Genomic DNA, 17,042 nt, shown 5'->3' with positions numbered 1-17,042 from the left:
CAAACAGTGACAGTTTTACTTCTTCTTTTCCTATTTGTATTCCTTTTATTTCTTTTTCTTCTCTGATTGCCGTTGCTCAGACTTCCAAAACTATGTTGAATAATAGTGGTGAGAGTGGACATCCTTGTCTTGTTCCTGACCTTAGAGGAAATGCTTTCAGTTTTTCATCATTGAGAATGATGTTTGCTGTGGGTTTGTCATATATGGCCTTTATTTTGTTGAGGTAGGTTCCCTCTATGCCCACTTTCTGGAGAGTTTTTATCATAAATGGGTGTTGAATTTTGTCAAAAGCTTTTTCTGCATCTATTGAGATGATCATATGGTTTTTATTCTTCAGTTTGTTAATATGGTGTATCACATTGATTGATTTGCGTATATTGAAGAATCCTTGCATCCCTGTGATAAATCCCACTTGATCCTGGTGTATGATCCTTTTATTGTGTTGTTGGATTCTGTTTGCTAGTATTTTGTTGAGGATTTTTGCATCTATATTCATCAGTGATATTGGTCTGTAATTTTCCTTTTTTGTAGTATCTGTGTCTGGTTTTGGTATCAGGGTGATGGTGGCCCCATAGAATGAGTTTGGGAGTGTTCCCTCCTCTGCAATTTTTTGCAAGAGTTTGAGAAGGATGGATGTTAGCTCTTCTCTAAATGTTTGATAGAATTCACCTGTGAAGCCATCTGGTCCTGGACTTTTGTTTGTTGGAAGGTTTTTAATCACAGTTTCAATTTCATTACTTGTGATTGGTCTGTTCATATTTTCTATTTCTTCCTGGTTCAGTCTTGGAAGGTTATATCTTTCTAAGAACTTGTTCATTTCTTCCAGGTTGTCCATTTTATTGGCATAGAGTTGCTTTTAGTAGTCTCTTAGGTTGCTTTGTATTTCTGCGGTGTCTGTTGTAACTTCTCCTTTTTCATTTCTAATTTTATTGATTTGAGTCCTCTCCCTCTTTTTCTTGATGAGTCTGGCTAATGGTTTATCAATTTTGTTTATCTTCTCAAAGAACCAGCTTTTAGTTCTGTTGACCTTTGCTGTTGTTTCCTTCATTTCTTTTTCATTTATTTCTGAACTGATCTTTATGATTTCTTTCCTTCTGCTAATTTTGGGTTTTGTTTGTTCTTCTTCCTCTAGTTCCTTTAGGTGTAAGGTTAGATTGTTTATTTGAGATTTTTCTTGTTTCTTGAGGTAGGCTTGTATTGCTATAAACTTCCCTCTTAGAATTGCTTTTGCTGCATCCCATAGGTTTTGGATCATCGTGTTTTCATTGTCATTTGTCTCTAGGTATTTTTTGATTTCCTCTTTGGTAGCTTCAGTGAGCTCTTGGTTATTTAGTAACGTATTGTTTAGCCTCCATGTATTTGTGTTTTTTACGTTTTTTTCCCTGTAATTGATTTCTAATCTTACAGCGTTGTGGTCAGAAAAGATGCTTGATATGATTTCAGTTTTCTTAAATTTACTGAGGCTTGATTTGTGACCCTAGATGTGGTCTATCCTGGAGAATGTTCTGTGTGCACTTGAGAAGAAAGTGTTGTAATCTCCTGTTTTTGGATGGAATGTCCTATAAATGTTAATTTAATCTATCTCGTCTGTTGTGTCATTTAGACCTTGTGTTTCCTTATTTATTTTCATTTTGGATGATCTGTCCGTTGGTGTAAGTGAGGTGTTAAAGTCCCCCACTATTTTTGTGTTACTGTCGATTTCCTCTTTTAGAGCTGTTAGCAGTTGCCTTATGTATTGAGGTGCTCCTTTGTTGGGTGCATATATATTTATAATTGTTATATCTTCTTCTTGGATTGATCCCTTGATCATTATGTAGTGTCCTTCCTTGTCTCTTGTAACATTCTTTATTTTAAAGTCTATTTTATCTGATATGAGTATTGCTACTCCAGCTTTCTTTTGATTTCCAGTTGCATGGGATATCTTTTTCCCTCCCCTCACTTTCAGTCTGTATATGTCCCAGGTCTGAAGTGGGCCTCTTGTAGACAGCATATATATGGGTCTTGTTTTTGTATCCATTCAGTGAGCCTGTGTCTTTTGGTTGGAGCATTTAATCCATTCACATTTAAGGTAATTATCGATATGTTATCCCTCCCTTCCCTCCCTCCTCTTTTTTCACTGACTTGAGTCTTTCCTTGACCTCCCAGGCTAAGCTTATAGCTTCTTTCTCTGTTTAGGAGGTTGGACTAGACCTCTAATGACCCTTCCTACCCAGAGATGCTATGCTCTTTAGTGTCTTTCGTGTGTGTGTGCTGAAAACAGCTTCATTGACTCAGGCATCCTTAATCACTGTGCTCCTGGGATCTGGCTCCATTTTCTTAATTGTTATGGGTTTGTTTTTGTAGGTCCTTTTCTTCTCATGTGTTTCCCACTTAGAGAAGTTCCTTTAGCATTTGTCATAGAGCTGGTTTGGTGGTGCTGAATTCTCTTAGCTTTTGTTTGTCTGTAAAGCTTTTGATTTCTCCATCGAATCTGAATGAGATCCTTGCTGGGTAGAGTAATCTTGGTTGTAGGTTCTTCCCTTTCATCACATTAAATATATCATGCCACTCCCTTGTGGCTTGTAGAGTTCCTGCTGAGAAAGCAGCTGTTAACCTTGTGGAAGTTCCCTTGTATGTTTTTTGTCATTTTTCCTTTGTTGCTTTTAATAATTTTTCTTTGCCTTTAATTTTTGTCAGTTTGATTACTATGTGTCTCGGCATGTTTCTCCTTGGGTTTATCCTGCCTGGGACTCTTTGCGGTTCCTGGACTTGGGTGGCTATTTCCTGTCCCATGTTAGGGAAGTTTTCAACTGTAATCTCTTTAAATATTTTCTCAGGTCCTTTCTCTCTCTCTTCTCCTTCTGGGACCCCTATAATGCAAATGTTCTTGTGTTTAATGTTGTCCCAGAGGTCTGTTAGGCTGTCTTCATTTCTTTTCATTCTTTTTTCTTTATTCTGTTCTGCACCAGTGAATTCCACCATTCTGTCTTCCAGGTCACTTATCCATTCTTTTGCCTCAGTTATTCTGCTATTGATTCCTTCTAGTGTATTTTTCATTTCAGTTATTGTATTGTTCATCTCTGTTTGTTTGTTCTTTAATTCTTCTAGGTGTTTGTTCTTTAATTCTTCTGGGTCTTTTTAAAGCATTTCTTGCATCTTCTCGTTCTTTGCCTCCATTCTTTTTCTGAGGTCCTGGATCATCTTCACTGTCATTATTCTGAATTCTTTTTCTGGAAGGTTATCTATGTCCACTTCTTTTAATTGTTTTTCTGGGGTTTTATCTTGTTCCTTCATCTGGTACATAGCCCTCTGCCTTTTCATCTTGTCTATCTTTCTGTGAATGTGTTTTTTGTTCCACAGGCTGCAGGACTGTAGTTCTTTTTGCTTCTGCTCCTGAGTTGTATTTTTTATAAATTATTTTCAGGACTATTTATTGATCCTTCACAAGTGGACTTTGTCATGTTGTTAGTGTTCAGAATATTAACTGCTTAATATTAGCCAAATGTGGTTTTCTTTGGTTTGAGAAATTATGGCTGAACTTTTTCCTTTGTGCTTTTCTGTATTTTTAAAAATTAGCTGTGTGCTATTACCAATACTAAGTTGTTACTTAGGTACATATGGGACATTTTGGCTTCCTTTTGTTTGTTTCTTTGATTGCCTGGCCCATATAATTTTTATGAGTGTTTTATTTAAGCTCTTGACTTCTAGTCTTCTTAAAGTTTCAAGTTATTATGAAAACAGTATCTTTCAGAAATTTATATAGTTTATTCTTACCAAAAGTAAGGAATCTTAGTTATGAGGTTAGGAAACTGCAAAAATATTGCATCTCCCTCTCCTTCTTTGACATATTTATCTTATTTGTTTAAACAATGATAGAGTAGTTCTAAAAATAATGATCTAAGAGAGACAATGGGGAGAGCTAGGTGTGCCCATGTACAGCCTAAAATTTGTTTAGACTCATCATACAGGTAGAGAGGCTTCTTTGTTTTTATATCTGAAAGATGGTTTGTTTTTATTTTTCTCTAGTATTGACTTGTAAACATCCAGATACTTCATGTGTTGTGTGTGGGATTAAATCCTAGTACCAATATAGATTACCTCTTTTCTACAGATCAGATTTTCATATGTTTATGGAATTAACTTTTATTTTGTCAATGTGAACTTCAGTAAGGTCAATCTGAGGTTGGAAGGAAAAGAATTAGAGAATGAAATTTTTTGTTTGGATTCTTCTCTTAGTTTAGTTTTTGGCTATATGTTCTTTCTTTTTAATTTTGTTTTCAGTTTTAGAAATTTCTATTGACATATCCTCATACTCACTGATCATTTCCTCAGCCATGTCCAGTCTACTACTGAGCTCATCAAATATATTGTTTTTTTCTTTTAAGTGGGAAGCAGCCACATAGCACAGGGAGATCAGCTCGGTGCTTTGTGACCACCTAGAGGGGTGTGATAGGGAGGGTGGGAGGGAGACGCAAGAGGGAGGGGATATGGGGATATATGTATACATATAGCTGATTCACTTTGTTATACAGCAGAAACTAACACACCATTGTATAACAATTATACTCCAATAAAGATGTTTAAAAAAAAAAAAAAGTGTTGGCTAGTTTCATGTACTATCCCAGAGTGGGGGTTGGCAAACTTTCTGTAGAAGTCCAGATAGTAAATTTTTTTCACTTTGCTAATCAAAATTGAGCATATTACATAGTTATTTATTTAAAAACAGAGAAACCAAATTTCCACAAAGTTTTTCTTGATAAAACTCACAATGTAATAATAATTGAGTACAGTGTTTTGTAATATAGGTCTACTAATGAGAAGAATGGTATTCTTTTGCTGGCGGAGGGGTAACATTTTGCTTAACTGGTTCTAAGCGTACTCCTTTTCAAAATCATTTGCAGATGTTCATTTAGTGTTTTCTGACTTGAAGTGAGATTTTACATATTTCATCTTTGAAAATGTCTATTCACACATATAGGGAGGTCTTGCTCTCTAATCAGTACACAAGCATAGAATTTTAATGAAGTATATTCACCCCTTAGAAGGTGTTTATCGAATTTTCCATTAGATTCTTCTCTAGATATTTACTTTTTAGCAAGCATATCATTAGACTGCAGAGTCATCACTTTCAGTTGAAGGCTAGGTGGAAGCTCCTCAGTTACACAGTTAAGTGGATTTTGAAACAAGGAAATTTCCTTTGTACTTGCATTGAGGTCCAAAAAACACTTCTGGAATTGTAGTTTGTGCTTAGAAAATATATCTGCTACAATTTCTATAGGAATGGAGCTCTCATTTCTTTGATAGCACAAGAAGTGCATAAAGCAGCTTGACATTGTGATTCCAGTGTTATTGTTGAAATGACTTTACTGTAGTATAAGATTTACATATTATCTAAGCACTGTAATTTTAGGTTGAGTTCATTCAGAAACATTATGAAGTCTTCAGAAAAAGCTAATTTCCCAAGCCATTCCTTGTTTGGTAATAGTAACTGAGAGTAGTTCCTTTCATTCAGAAACAAATCTAATCTTGGACCTGGGTACAACAAATCACAGTAAAACTTTACCAGTGCTAAGCCATCAAAATGAGCACCTGGTAGAGCAAGTCAGGATATTCAGCTTCTATTTCTGACAAAAATTCATGGAACTCACTATGTTTAAGTCCACTGTAGTGAAGTTCACCGTTGACATTACTGGTTCAATAATGATAGATACAAATATTTTTTACAAACTACCTATAACTGCTATATAATGAATAACCATAGACTTTAAACACCTTACATTTTCATAGGCATTGTAAATTTGTCCAAGTAGGTCTACACTTTTTTTTTAACCACTGTTTCAGTTGTAACACATCTTAGCAGATTCCACTTCATGTTGTGCTAAATTAGTGTTTCTCAGCTTCTTTGAAAATATTATCACCTGTAGTTGTTCCATGCAAACTCTTCATAGAGGCCACTTCTGTAGTTACTTCAAACTCCTCAAATAATCAATGCTTGACTCCTTGAATAAACAGCTGAATAGTATCAGTTATATTTGTCAGCTCATCAAGAACCAAGGAAAACCACTGGAAATCATTTGCTCCCTTGTTTTTCACTTGATTATTGACATATCCCAGTATCCTCAACTTTCTGAGCAACTGTTCTCATCAAAAGGCTAATAATCTTAAACAAGTTTATTTTCTGTGGACACGTTTCTTTAGCTTCTGCAGTCAAACACAGTTTAACTAACACATCATCGACAAATGGCTTTGCTTGCTTAGCCAACAAATGAGCCACTTGGAAACTTACTTTGGTTGAAGCCTCATTTTTTATTTTTGTGAGGAAATATTTTGTGATGAGATACTTTGTTTTAAATTTTTTAATTTTTCAGACTGTAGCTTTCCTGTGAATTGGGAATATTGTGATGAGTGCTTAGTCTGATAATATTAATGTATATTTTATTTTAGCACAGTTTTAGCGCTGTTGCATTATAAATATTACCTTTGCCATCTAATAACAAAATAATCCATATTCCACTGCACCTTTAGGCATTTGAAGTCCATTTTCTCTTCATTTAATATGATGAGTGTGCATTGGTAATTTAAAAAATGTCACAGTGTGGTGAGAAGCATGGCACTTGAAATGCTGTCAAGTTATAATTGCATCGCTGCAACTTACAGTGCACAGATCGCCAGTGCAAAGTAGTGAGAGTGCCACATACAGTCTTGGTCACAACTACTCAGCTCTGCCATTATAGCATGAAGCAGCCATAGAAAATATGTAAGTGAATGTGTATGGCTGTATTCCAATAAAACTTGAACACTGAAATTTGGATTTCATATAATTTTCACACATCACAGAATATTCTCTTAAAAAAACATTTAAAGGTGTAAAAATCATTCTTAGATCTCAAGGAGAAAAAAATAGGCACCAGGGCTAAATTTGGCCCATGGGCCATAGTTTGCCAACCCCTGACCTAGTCTTTTTGTAGTATAACAGTGCTTTTCAGGAGTTTTTCTGTTATGAAATTTCATTCATATGAGGTCTTAAAATCCACGTCTGGACCTGCATTCTGGATTTTCGCATAACTAAAACTGTTCTATAGAATACATACTGACTTCTGTTTTCAAGATTGATCTCCTTTCTCCTTTTAGATAATTTTCCACTTGTTCATCAAGATGGAAAGCTCAGATTCTAACGATAAAGGAAGCGGTGATCAGTCTGCAGCACAGCGCAGAAGTCAGATGGACCGATTGGATCGGGAAGAAGCTTTCTATCAATTTGTAAATAACCTCAGTGAAGAAGATTATAGGCTTATGAGGGATAACAATTTGCTAGGCACCCCAGGTATGCAATGTGTAGTTTAAGGATTTATATATGTAAATTGCTGGTCTTAAAAAAAAAAGGAAACCTGTATTTTAAAAAAATGTTTCTTTAGCCATTATGAAGTATGATTTTAATACAAGGGATGTAGAGTGACATTAACTGCTGTACTTATTACATGATTTTGTTCACTCATATTTGGAATTATCCGATGTCAGGTTTTTTAGTTAGGAATTATATTATGAATTTATAATGAGCTAAATTCAAGAGAGTGGACCTGAACAATCTTTTTGTTATTTCTCTTTATATAACTTACTAGACATTAGTAGTCTTGAGGAGCTAATGGGAACTTCAGTTCTTAGGACAGACTTACTCTGTCATAATCAACCAGAGCTAGCCTTGGGTAAAATAGTCAATTATTCAGAACTTTGTGCTTGGTTATTCTCCTTTGCTTGATTAGGTCCCATTTGATTCTAGTTAAAATTCATTATCTCCCTTCCTCCTTGTTTCTCTTTAATTCTATTAACCTTTGAGTGATTCCTTAAATTTTAAAAGGTAAGGTGTTAGTTAGCATGGCTCTTATAAGAGGGAGTGCATTTTGAGGCAACAGTACCAGATTTGAGTCAGAATGCCAAAGTTGACATTCTCGCCCTGCCATATATTAATTAACACGTCAGTCTCTCACTCAGTCTGAGTTTCATTGTTTTAAAATGCAGATAATATCTGCCTCCCAGAGTTGCAGTTTTAAACGATGAGATACTGTATGCAAAAGCATTTTGTAAACTGGAAAGAAATGTGAATAAATATAAGTTGTAATATCATGCTCTCAAATAGTTGAATTTTACCCAGGTTTCCTACTCACTCTCTGGTTGTCATCTCAGATGGATAAGTCATTGTTTTTTATTCATAATTTGGCAAACATTTTAAACTATTTTAGGTGAAAGTACTGAGGAAGAGTTGCTGAGAAGACTACAACAAATTAAAGAGGGCCCACCACCACAAAACTCAGATGAAAATAGAGGTAAATTTTGCTTGGGGGTGGGGGGAGGGGTGGAGGATGGAATGGATAAGGAGCTTCCTAATGATAAATGTCAGCCAAAGATAATCTAGCAATGGCACAAATTAATTTGGTGCTAAGTAACTGCTCATAAAAACAACTGGCATTTTCTTGATACTTGGTGAGAATGTTAACTTTTTTTTTTCTGCTTTACCTTTGGGTTTTTTGTGTTAATTGGAACATAGTGAGGAATGGCCTATTTTAAATGTGATTTTTTTTTCTTGATTTTCCACCTCCATTGAAATTTCCCCCTACCTACTGTATTATTCCTTCCTTATAAACATGAGTTCCTCACCAGCAGAAAGACATGTTGCATTCTCTAATCTGATGGTTCTCAGTGGGGTATAATTTTGCCCCCTAGGGGACATTGGCAATGCCTGGAGACATTTTTGGTTGTCATGACTGGGGGTTTGCTATTGGTATCTAGTGGGTGGAGGTCAGGGATGCTGCTAAACATCCTAAAATGCACAGCACAGCCCCCACAACAAAGACTTATCTGGCTCAAAATATAAATAGTCCCACTGCTGAGAAATCTTGCTCTTACCTCGGGTCTGGTGTTTCTCCCTCAATGTGAAATAGGGAATTTGACTAACATAAGAAGCCATGATAACAGTTAGGTTCTCGAATGTGCCATTATATGTACTGTGCTAGCTTCAGACTATTTACTTGGTCTGATCTCCAATTTCATGTTAATTTAAAATCTTGGTAACGTGAAGAAGTATTCAAATACTTTTAAACCTGTAAATGTTGTTTATATTTTTGCAGTGACTAAAGCAGTCTTGTATTTTTAAATGTCCCATATTATCAAAGGCACTTAAGTCAAGAGCCTAAAGAAATGTAGACTAATGAAAATTTGACAAAAAAATGTAATTTGAACTAAAATATTAGCCCTGTACCTTAACTGGTGTTTACCTTGGTTGATTACATTAGTGTTGACAGTGGACTGAAAAAATGTTGTCATCTGACAGTCCACAGTGGTATGTTAGGCTCTGTATATGATGAAGTGCTAAAAATAGAGTTCTTCCCAATTCCCTTTTTTTAAAAAAAAGTTCCCTAAATTTCTCTACGATTAGCTTGCTCTTTTAAAATGGAATTGAAACTTTCCTGCTTTTACTGCAAATCAATGCAGTATGGTTTACAAAAATCTGTAAATGTGAAATCTGTTCAGAATCTTTGTTCTTTTTTTCTAATATGAAGTTTCTGAGTACTCTTACATGATTTCCTAATTTTAATAGTTCCTTTTTCTTCCTCTCTTCCCTCCCTTTTTTTAAAAACAGGTGGAGACTCTTCAGATGATGTGTCTAATGGTGACTCTATAATAGACTGGCTTAACTCCGTCAGACAAACTGGAAATACGACAAGAAGTGGGCAAAGAGGAAACCAATCTTGGAGAGCAGTGAGCCGGACTAATCCAAACAGTGGTGATTTCAGATTCAGTTTAGAGATCAATGTTAACCGTAATAATGGGAGCCAAAATCCAGAGAATGAAAATGAGCTATCTGCAAGACGTTCTAGTGGAGAAAGTATGGACAACAACAGCCAAAGGCAAGTGGAAAATCCACGATCTGAATCAACATCTGCAAGGCCACCCAGATCAGAACGAAATTCAACTGAATCATTAACAGGAGAAGCCCCACCTACCAGAGGTCAGAGAAGGGCAAGAAGTAGGAGCCCAGACCATCGGAGAACCCGAGCAAGAGCTGAAAGAAGTAGATCACCTCTGCATCCAATGAGTGAAATTCCACGAAGGTCTCATCATAGTATCTCATCTCAGACTTTTGAGCATCCTTTGGTAAATGAGACTGAGGGAAGTTCTAGAACCCGGCACCACGTGACATTGAGACAGCAAATAAGTGGACCTGACTTGCTAAGTAGAGGTCTCTTTGCAGCTTCTGGAACCAGAAATGCCTCACAAGGAGCAGGGTCTTCAGATACAACTGGCAATGGTGAATCTACAGGATCAGGCCAGAGACCTCCAACCATAGTCCTTGATCTTCAAGTAAGAAGAGTTCGTCCTGGAGAATATCGGCAGAGAGATAGCATAGCTAGCAGAACTCGGTCAAGGTCTCAGACGCCAAATAACACCGTCACTTACGAAAGTGAACGAGGAGGTTTTAGGCGTACGTTTTCACGTTCTGAGCGAGCAGGTGTGAGAACCTATGTCAGTACCATCAGAATTCCAATTCGTAGAATCTTAAATACTGGTTTAAGTGAGACTACATCTGTTGCAATTCAGACCATGTTAAGGCAGATAATGACAGGTTTTGGTGAGTTAAGCTACTTTATGTACAGTGATAGTGATTCAGAGCCTAGTGGCTCAGTCTCGAGTCGAAATATGGAAAGGTCAGAGTCACGGAATGGAAGAGGGGGTTCTGGTGGTAGTAGCAGTTCTGGTTCGAGTTCCAGTTCAAGTTCCAGTTCAAGTTCCAGTTCTAGTTCCAGTTCCAGTCCTAGTTCCAGTTCCAGTGGTGAAAGTTCAGAGACTAGCTCAGAGGTATTTGAAGGCAGTAATGAAGGAAGCTCATCATCAGGCTCATCAGGTGCCAGGCGAGAGGGTCGACACAGGGCCCCAGTAACATTTGATGAAAGTGGCTCTTTGCCCTTCCTTAGTCTGGCTCAGTTTTTCCTCTTAAATGAGGATGATGATGACCAACCTAGAGGACTCACCAAAGAACAGATTGACAACTTGGCAATGAGAAGTTTTGGTGAAAACGATGCATTAAAAACCTGTAGTGTTTGCATTACAGAATACACAGAAGGCAACAAACTTCGTAAACTACCTTGTTCCCATGAGTACCATGTCCACTGCATCGATCGCTGGTTATCTGAGAATTCTACTTGTCCTATATGTCGCAGAGCAGTCTTAGCTTCAGGCAACAGAGAAAGCGTTGTGTGATTAAGGTCTGAACTCTCAGCTATGTAGCTGGTATAGTGATGGGCAAACAGGAATCACTTGCTTTATGTCCACTTTTTGAGTGGTGCTTAAATGTAAAGTAGCAACCTGAATTGAGTCATTGCTTTCTGAATGAATTATTGTCCTTTCTCTAATTTCTGTTCCAGAATAAAAGGAAATATTTAAAAAGCAACGTTTTAGGACATAAAAATCTGATTTCAGTATCAGTAATTGTTATTACTGATGATTTATCATATATAGTTGTCAGTTTCTCCTTTGTTATCTTAAAAGATCTGCCTTAGCAATGGCTTTTATCTGTTTCATGTTGATCTTTAAAGTTTCCTATGCCATAGGAAAGAGGGGCGAAGGAAATTCCCAGTTTAGACTAAGTTACAGTACATGTTTCCTAAGTGATTGCTTAAAGCTATACTGTTCCCAGTTATTAGTTGGCACAAATTCACCTACATTCTGAATATCATTTGTTCACCTTTCAGACAAGGTGATATTGGACATGTCAGTGTAAATAACACTAAGGTTAGGATCTTCTAAGTGTATAACTGTCTCCTAAGCCCATCACTGTGGCACACTGTAGAGTGAGCTTATAGTTTAATTGAGATATTTATCTTGTGGAAATATTAAAAAAAAAAGCCTATGCTTGTGTAAGTGAAAAAAAATCACATTCATTTGTTTAAAAATGTAAAGCTATTTTGTAGAGGCTCAGTACTTTTCCAATGCACTGTTGTATTAATGCGTTAAAAATTGTAAAGTACCATGCTTAGAAATGAAAAAACTGCTTTTTGTGAGCCAACATAGTAAAAAACACACCAAACAAAGTACAAAGCTGCTTTTGTAAGTGTGTAGATGTAAGAGCAGAACATATCTATGATATTTAATGTATGTGAACAGCTACTGTGACATGCAAAGGAAAGGACAGAGTGCAGAATTGAACTGCATTGAAGATCAGTGGAAATTGTTTATTTTAACTTGGATTTAGGCAGGAAATGAAAGACAGGAGGAGTAAAGAAAACTGCTTGGAAGAACTTAAACTTTTCATGAAGACAGTAGTCATACAGATGTGAGTGAACTGGTTTCATATGGTGAGATCCTGGACACAGTATTCTACTTGAGCAGATGACGCAAATTTGGCAGAGCTTTGGTTTAAGGAAAACAAACCACTAGCCCTTAGCACAAGTTACACTGATGTTTTTTACAAGACTGCTCCTCAAAAAAAAAAAAAAGAAAAACCCAAAAAGCAAAAGATGGAGGAAAGAGACTATAAACCACTTTTAGCATAGGAATTGAAGTTGGTGCAGATGTATGTACTAATAGGAAAGTCTCAAATTTGCATTGTTTTCGAGATTTGTCATTCAAGGTACCGGTGCCCACTTGTTTAATGTTTTGTTACTATCTCTCTAACACAGACCTAACATCTCACATTTAAAGACAAGGTGAAGAATTAAGGGATTTTTATTCTTTGTGGAAAGTGAGTCGTGTTGGGTTATTTGAAATTGAAATTTTAAATGTGCTGCCCATATTTGAAGTTGAGAATGCTGACTCACAAATCTATGGGATATGCACTTTATGTTGTTTCCTTAGTAAGCTTTGTGAAGAACCCCAGTACTCTTGCCAACTTTCTCTTGAGGCTCGTTGGGGTTAGGATTAGTCTGACTGTGGAGGACTGTCTTTGTTTTTCTGGGAAAAGCTAATGGGCCCAAAGAGGGATTGAACACATCCTTGGCCTTTAACAAAGTGAGCTAATTACCCAGGCCTAGTCAGATACTCTACAAAATAAAGAAGTCTGCTTTAGAAATTATCTGGCCACCTTAACTGTTATCAACTCAGCTGTAAAGATTATTTCAAAGCTCATTCTTTCATATTTTCCTCTGGCTTTCAATCCTACCTAAGTATCAAGGAAATTGTAAATATGGTAGTTGTTTACTAAGGATATGTACTGCTCTTGCAAGGAAATAATGTCCAAACAAAGCTTCACTTATTTTTTTTTTTAATATAAGCAGATTTCACTGTTTATGGCGCTTATGTAATACATTTTATCTTTTTAAAAAAAATTGTCCATGTAAAAGTCAGGATTCCTTTATATTTGTGAGCCATGTCTCCTTTCCTAAGGGTGTATTCTTTGGTTTTCAGATCTGCAGGGTATTCCTGATTGGCTAAAAACAAACCCAGTTTCCTCTTGGTATAAAATGTCCCATTCTTATATAGGGGTGTTCATTTTAAATAGTTTAAAAACAACTGCATCACATTCTAAGCATAAAAGAAAGTTATTAACAGGTACCTTCCTAACCTCCCAAGATGTATTTTACTCATTTGTGAAGTATTAAAGAGGTAACTCATGCAGAATGCTGGTTATGAATGTAGATATTGAAGCTATTCATAAACACTGGAAATAGAATTTTAAGTTTTTAGCCTTCAGTAGGATGCACATATTGGACATGTGCATGTGGAAACCTTTTTCAGTAGCACTCATTAATTTCCATTGGATTGTGTAGAATGGATGCAAATATTTTAGTGGAATTTGCTACTTGATTTTTTTTTTTTTGCAAGGTCCATGACCAATATGTACTTACTAGTATGGACATTGAAGACAAGGTCATTTGTAGGTGTCAGATGTACATTGGAGAACAAAAATCTTTTTTCCCACCAGCATCCAAATACCTGTTCTCTTGAGGAAGCATTTTCTTGCAAAAGACTTTACATTTCATTTTGTATCTTTGCACTTTTTCTTTATTACAGGAAGGTTCTGTCTTGAGGACCTAGTTTGAACTTCATGCAGTAATAGGAACAAGAAAATCAATGTTGGGATTACATTGTTCAAGGCATAGGGAAAAGTACTAAAAATGGAATTTCCTTGAATATTTCAGATTATTTTTTAAAATTCACTTACTAGTCTGAAACATTTGAGGTGTTATGTTTAACTCCAAGCAGTTGACATGATTGAGATTAGTACTAAAAACAAAATTGAACAAGTTAGCTTTAAAGTTTGCAGACTTTATCTGTAGCAACACTAGAAGATGAGCCATATTCTTAATTTGGAATATTTGCTCTAAAAAGAACACATTAGTTATACCTCAGTGGTGTTGATGGAGGTGGGGATTGAGAAAAGTGTTCACATTAGTGTTGGAGTATAGGTAATCAGTTGTACAGTTAACAATGACAAAAAACGTTTAGCACCAGGATTTTATATATATATGTATGTGTGTGTATATATATATATGTATAAAATCTCTAAAAACATGATTGTTGGAGTTCATCCAAACTTTAAGATTAGGAAACTATTATCTATAAGTGTTACCTCAAGTAATTTTTTTTCCCTGGGAAAACATGTTCATTCCGTGCCAAGTATTCTCTCCTAGTGTCCGTGTCTCAAATTATATTTATGAAGGGTTATCACTTAATATACTTTGTATTTAATCACCTGCTTCCCAGATGTCCGCGACATAAAATGGGTCAAGCATCAGCCATAACTTTTGGCAGTTCGCAAAATACCCATGTGATAAGGAGGTGAATGGCCATTTTTACAGCTTGCTAGAATACAGTGGCACCTTGTGGTGGTTGTTGATACTTTTAAAGATGGAGGATATTTTTATTCCTCCCTTTACTCCACCCCATTTCTTTGTTGTTTTGTGAACGAAAAATACTTGTAATCTGCCTTATTTGAGTTTTTAAGTTTTACCTTACTGGCTTCCCTGTCAAATGTATTACCAATATTAAATACATAGAAGCCACGTTTGCAGGGCACTTTTATTGTCTTATAAGACTATGCTGATTGCTACTTTCTAAAGTATTCTGTACCTTAGTAATGCAAGAGACTGATAAGGCACATGTTAAAGTGTCAGGCGTTTTTTTCCCCTTAGTATAATTCTTCAGTATGTGTAATACTCAGTAACAGTGTTGTAATTCATTGAGTTAACGAGTAAATTGTGCGCTTTTGAAAAAACATTTGAAAATGTAAGTCAACTTATAACATGCTTCATTTGGAAAATTAAAGTGCAAGGTCCAAGTAACTAGTATTTCAGTTATTTTTAAATCAGGTTTTTAATAAGCAACTAAGAAATAGCTGTGAGTTACGTACCTGCCCTTTACAATTTTTAGCATTCTGAAATGAGTTCTTAACTGGAACATTTCTAAAATACTAATATTCCCAACAAGTAAGCAATCTCACTTGATTTAAGTAACTCCATTTTGTATCTAAAATACAGTATAGAATTGAGCTGTTACTGAGCTGTTGGACTCTCAAGGAATAACAAGTTTGTATCAGTTTTACAATTATTTTCATGTCTACATAGGTATTTTAATTCAAATTTGAAGAAAATAGGCACACCCTTCAACACTCAGAGATACTTATTTTTGATTAGGATTTGTTTACTAAAGACCCCCAAGCTGCTTTATAGTTACTTAGATTGAGTGATATCTTAAAGACATGCAGTGAAAGTGAACCCCATCATACCACTGTGCCTAGTTATTTCAGGGTTCCTCTATCAGTTCCTCATCTTGCAGATTTATCCTAATACCAAGGTATGGCTGAACCAGCTGTCCAGCCTTAACTCTTTTGAGTGCCCCTTTGCTAACGTTCTTTTAACTGAGTGATTTGTGTTTTAACTGTCCAATGTTTGGATTTTTACCTCTTCCTCTTGATGGCTCCATTTGTCCCTGGTGCTGCTTTTAAAGATGTAGGGCCATGTGATCAGGTATCAAGTTGAGTAGGTACGCAATTGGCCTGGTTATGTATCTGTGCCTGTTTTATCTTCTCCCAGGAAGAGCTGCTTTGGTATAGATGTTTACTTAGATTCAGATAAAGAACTGGGCAGCGATTTTGGAAAGCTTTCTGAAGCCTATAAGAACCTGAGGGGATTTGGAGGGGGAACAGTAACAAAGGCTGCCTTTATGTCTTTGAACATGAAGCACATAAATGTATGTTCTGTAAAGACTAAAGTGATTGTTATACCAGGGCTTCCTGACCTCTGGGAGAGACTTTCAAAAAAGCAGAAAGGAGCACAAAGTGAAGTGAATTTGGTTGGTTTGCTTTATCTGGTTTCTCATTTTCTTTCAATTTAAACCTGAACACAACACCCTTCTCCAATATCTATCCAGCAGACTCCTGGTTGGGAAGCCCTGTGTTAAATTTTGAGAATGTACCCAGTTTCCTTTTTTTTTTTTTTTTTTTTGTACAGTGCTTTACATCTGCTAAAAGTTAACTTGTTTAATGCAAAACAAGACCTTGAAGGGTCAGTCATACTAAAGCTGGTTTGATTATTAATAGTTATCTTTTAGGAAGAAGCTTTTTCCCTATGTAAGATGTCATACTGCAGATTTAAAATATAGACTATCAATAAAATGCATGAAGTGATCATTTGTGCTTGATCATCTCTCCTTGGGTTTTTCTTTTAAAAGGGGAATCTGATAAAGGTTCTGTTGCTCACACCAATGTCAGATGTGGTTTTTAGAATCAAGTAGAATTACAGTGCAACCTTGATTTTGATTCCCCTCAGTGTGGGCAGGTACTGGTTTATGGAATATAACTTCCGTATCATGTAATTTAATGGCTTAATCTGTCAGTGGTAAAATAAAAGATTAAACTCTATTCCTATATAAGAATCCGGGAAAGATTTATGTAAACGACATTTTAAGTAGGTGCATCTTTGCTGTTTCTTGTATTCTCCCCATTGCCCTGCCCACTCCCTTGCTTGATCTCTGTAAATACAAAAACTTGTCTAGGTGTGCATGTGTGCTCACACAGCTTTTGTCTTCCATCCCTACTTCCAGTCTCTTAAACATGTTGCCTAAACCACTAAGAG

The 17,042-nt window shown here is 36.1% G+C and overlaps 1 protein-coding gene across 2 annotated transcripts in view; it reads left to right on the top strand.

Moving 5' to 3' along the window:
* RLIM (ring finger protein, LIM domain interacting) overlaps positions 1-16,608 on the top strand; it is a 31,990-nt gene extending 15,382 nt beyond the window's left edge. For both annotated transcript variants that reach the window (XM_082377232.1, XM_082377231.1), the window contains 3 exons: positions 7,111-7,303; positions 8,217-8,300; positions 9,614-16,608. In XM_082377232.1, coding sequence (XP_082233358.1) covers positions 7,135-7,303; positions 8,217-8,300; positions 9,614-11,232 — 1,872 coding nt within the window. In that variant the 5' untranslated portion in view covers positions 7,111-7,134 and the 3' untranslated portion in view covers positions 11,233-16,608. The remainder of the gene's footprint in view (positions 1-7,110; positions 7,304-8,216; positions 8,301-9,613) is intronic.
* Positions 16,609-17,042: the final 434 nt, after the last annotated feature.

The sequence above is a fragment of the Balaenoptera borealis genome (genome assembly GCF_965194805.1).
Source record: "Balaenoptera borealis genome assembly, chromosome: X".
In the NCBI taxonomy this organism is placed as follows: domain Eukaryota; kingdom Metazoa; phylum Chordata; class Mammalia; order Artiodactyla; family Balaenopteridae; genus Balaenoptera; species Balaenoptera borealis.
This window is presented reverse-complemented; position numbering and strand designations above follow the sequence as displayed.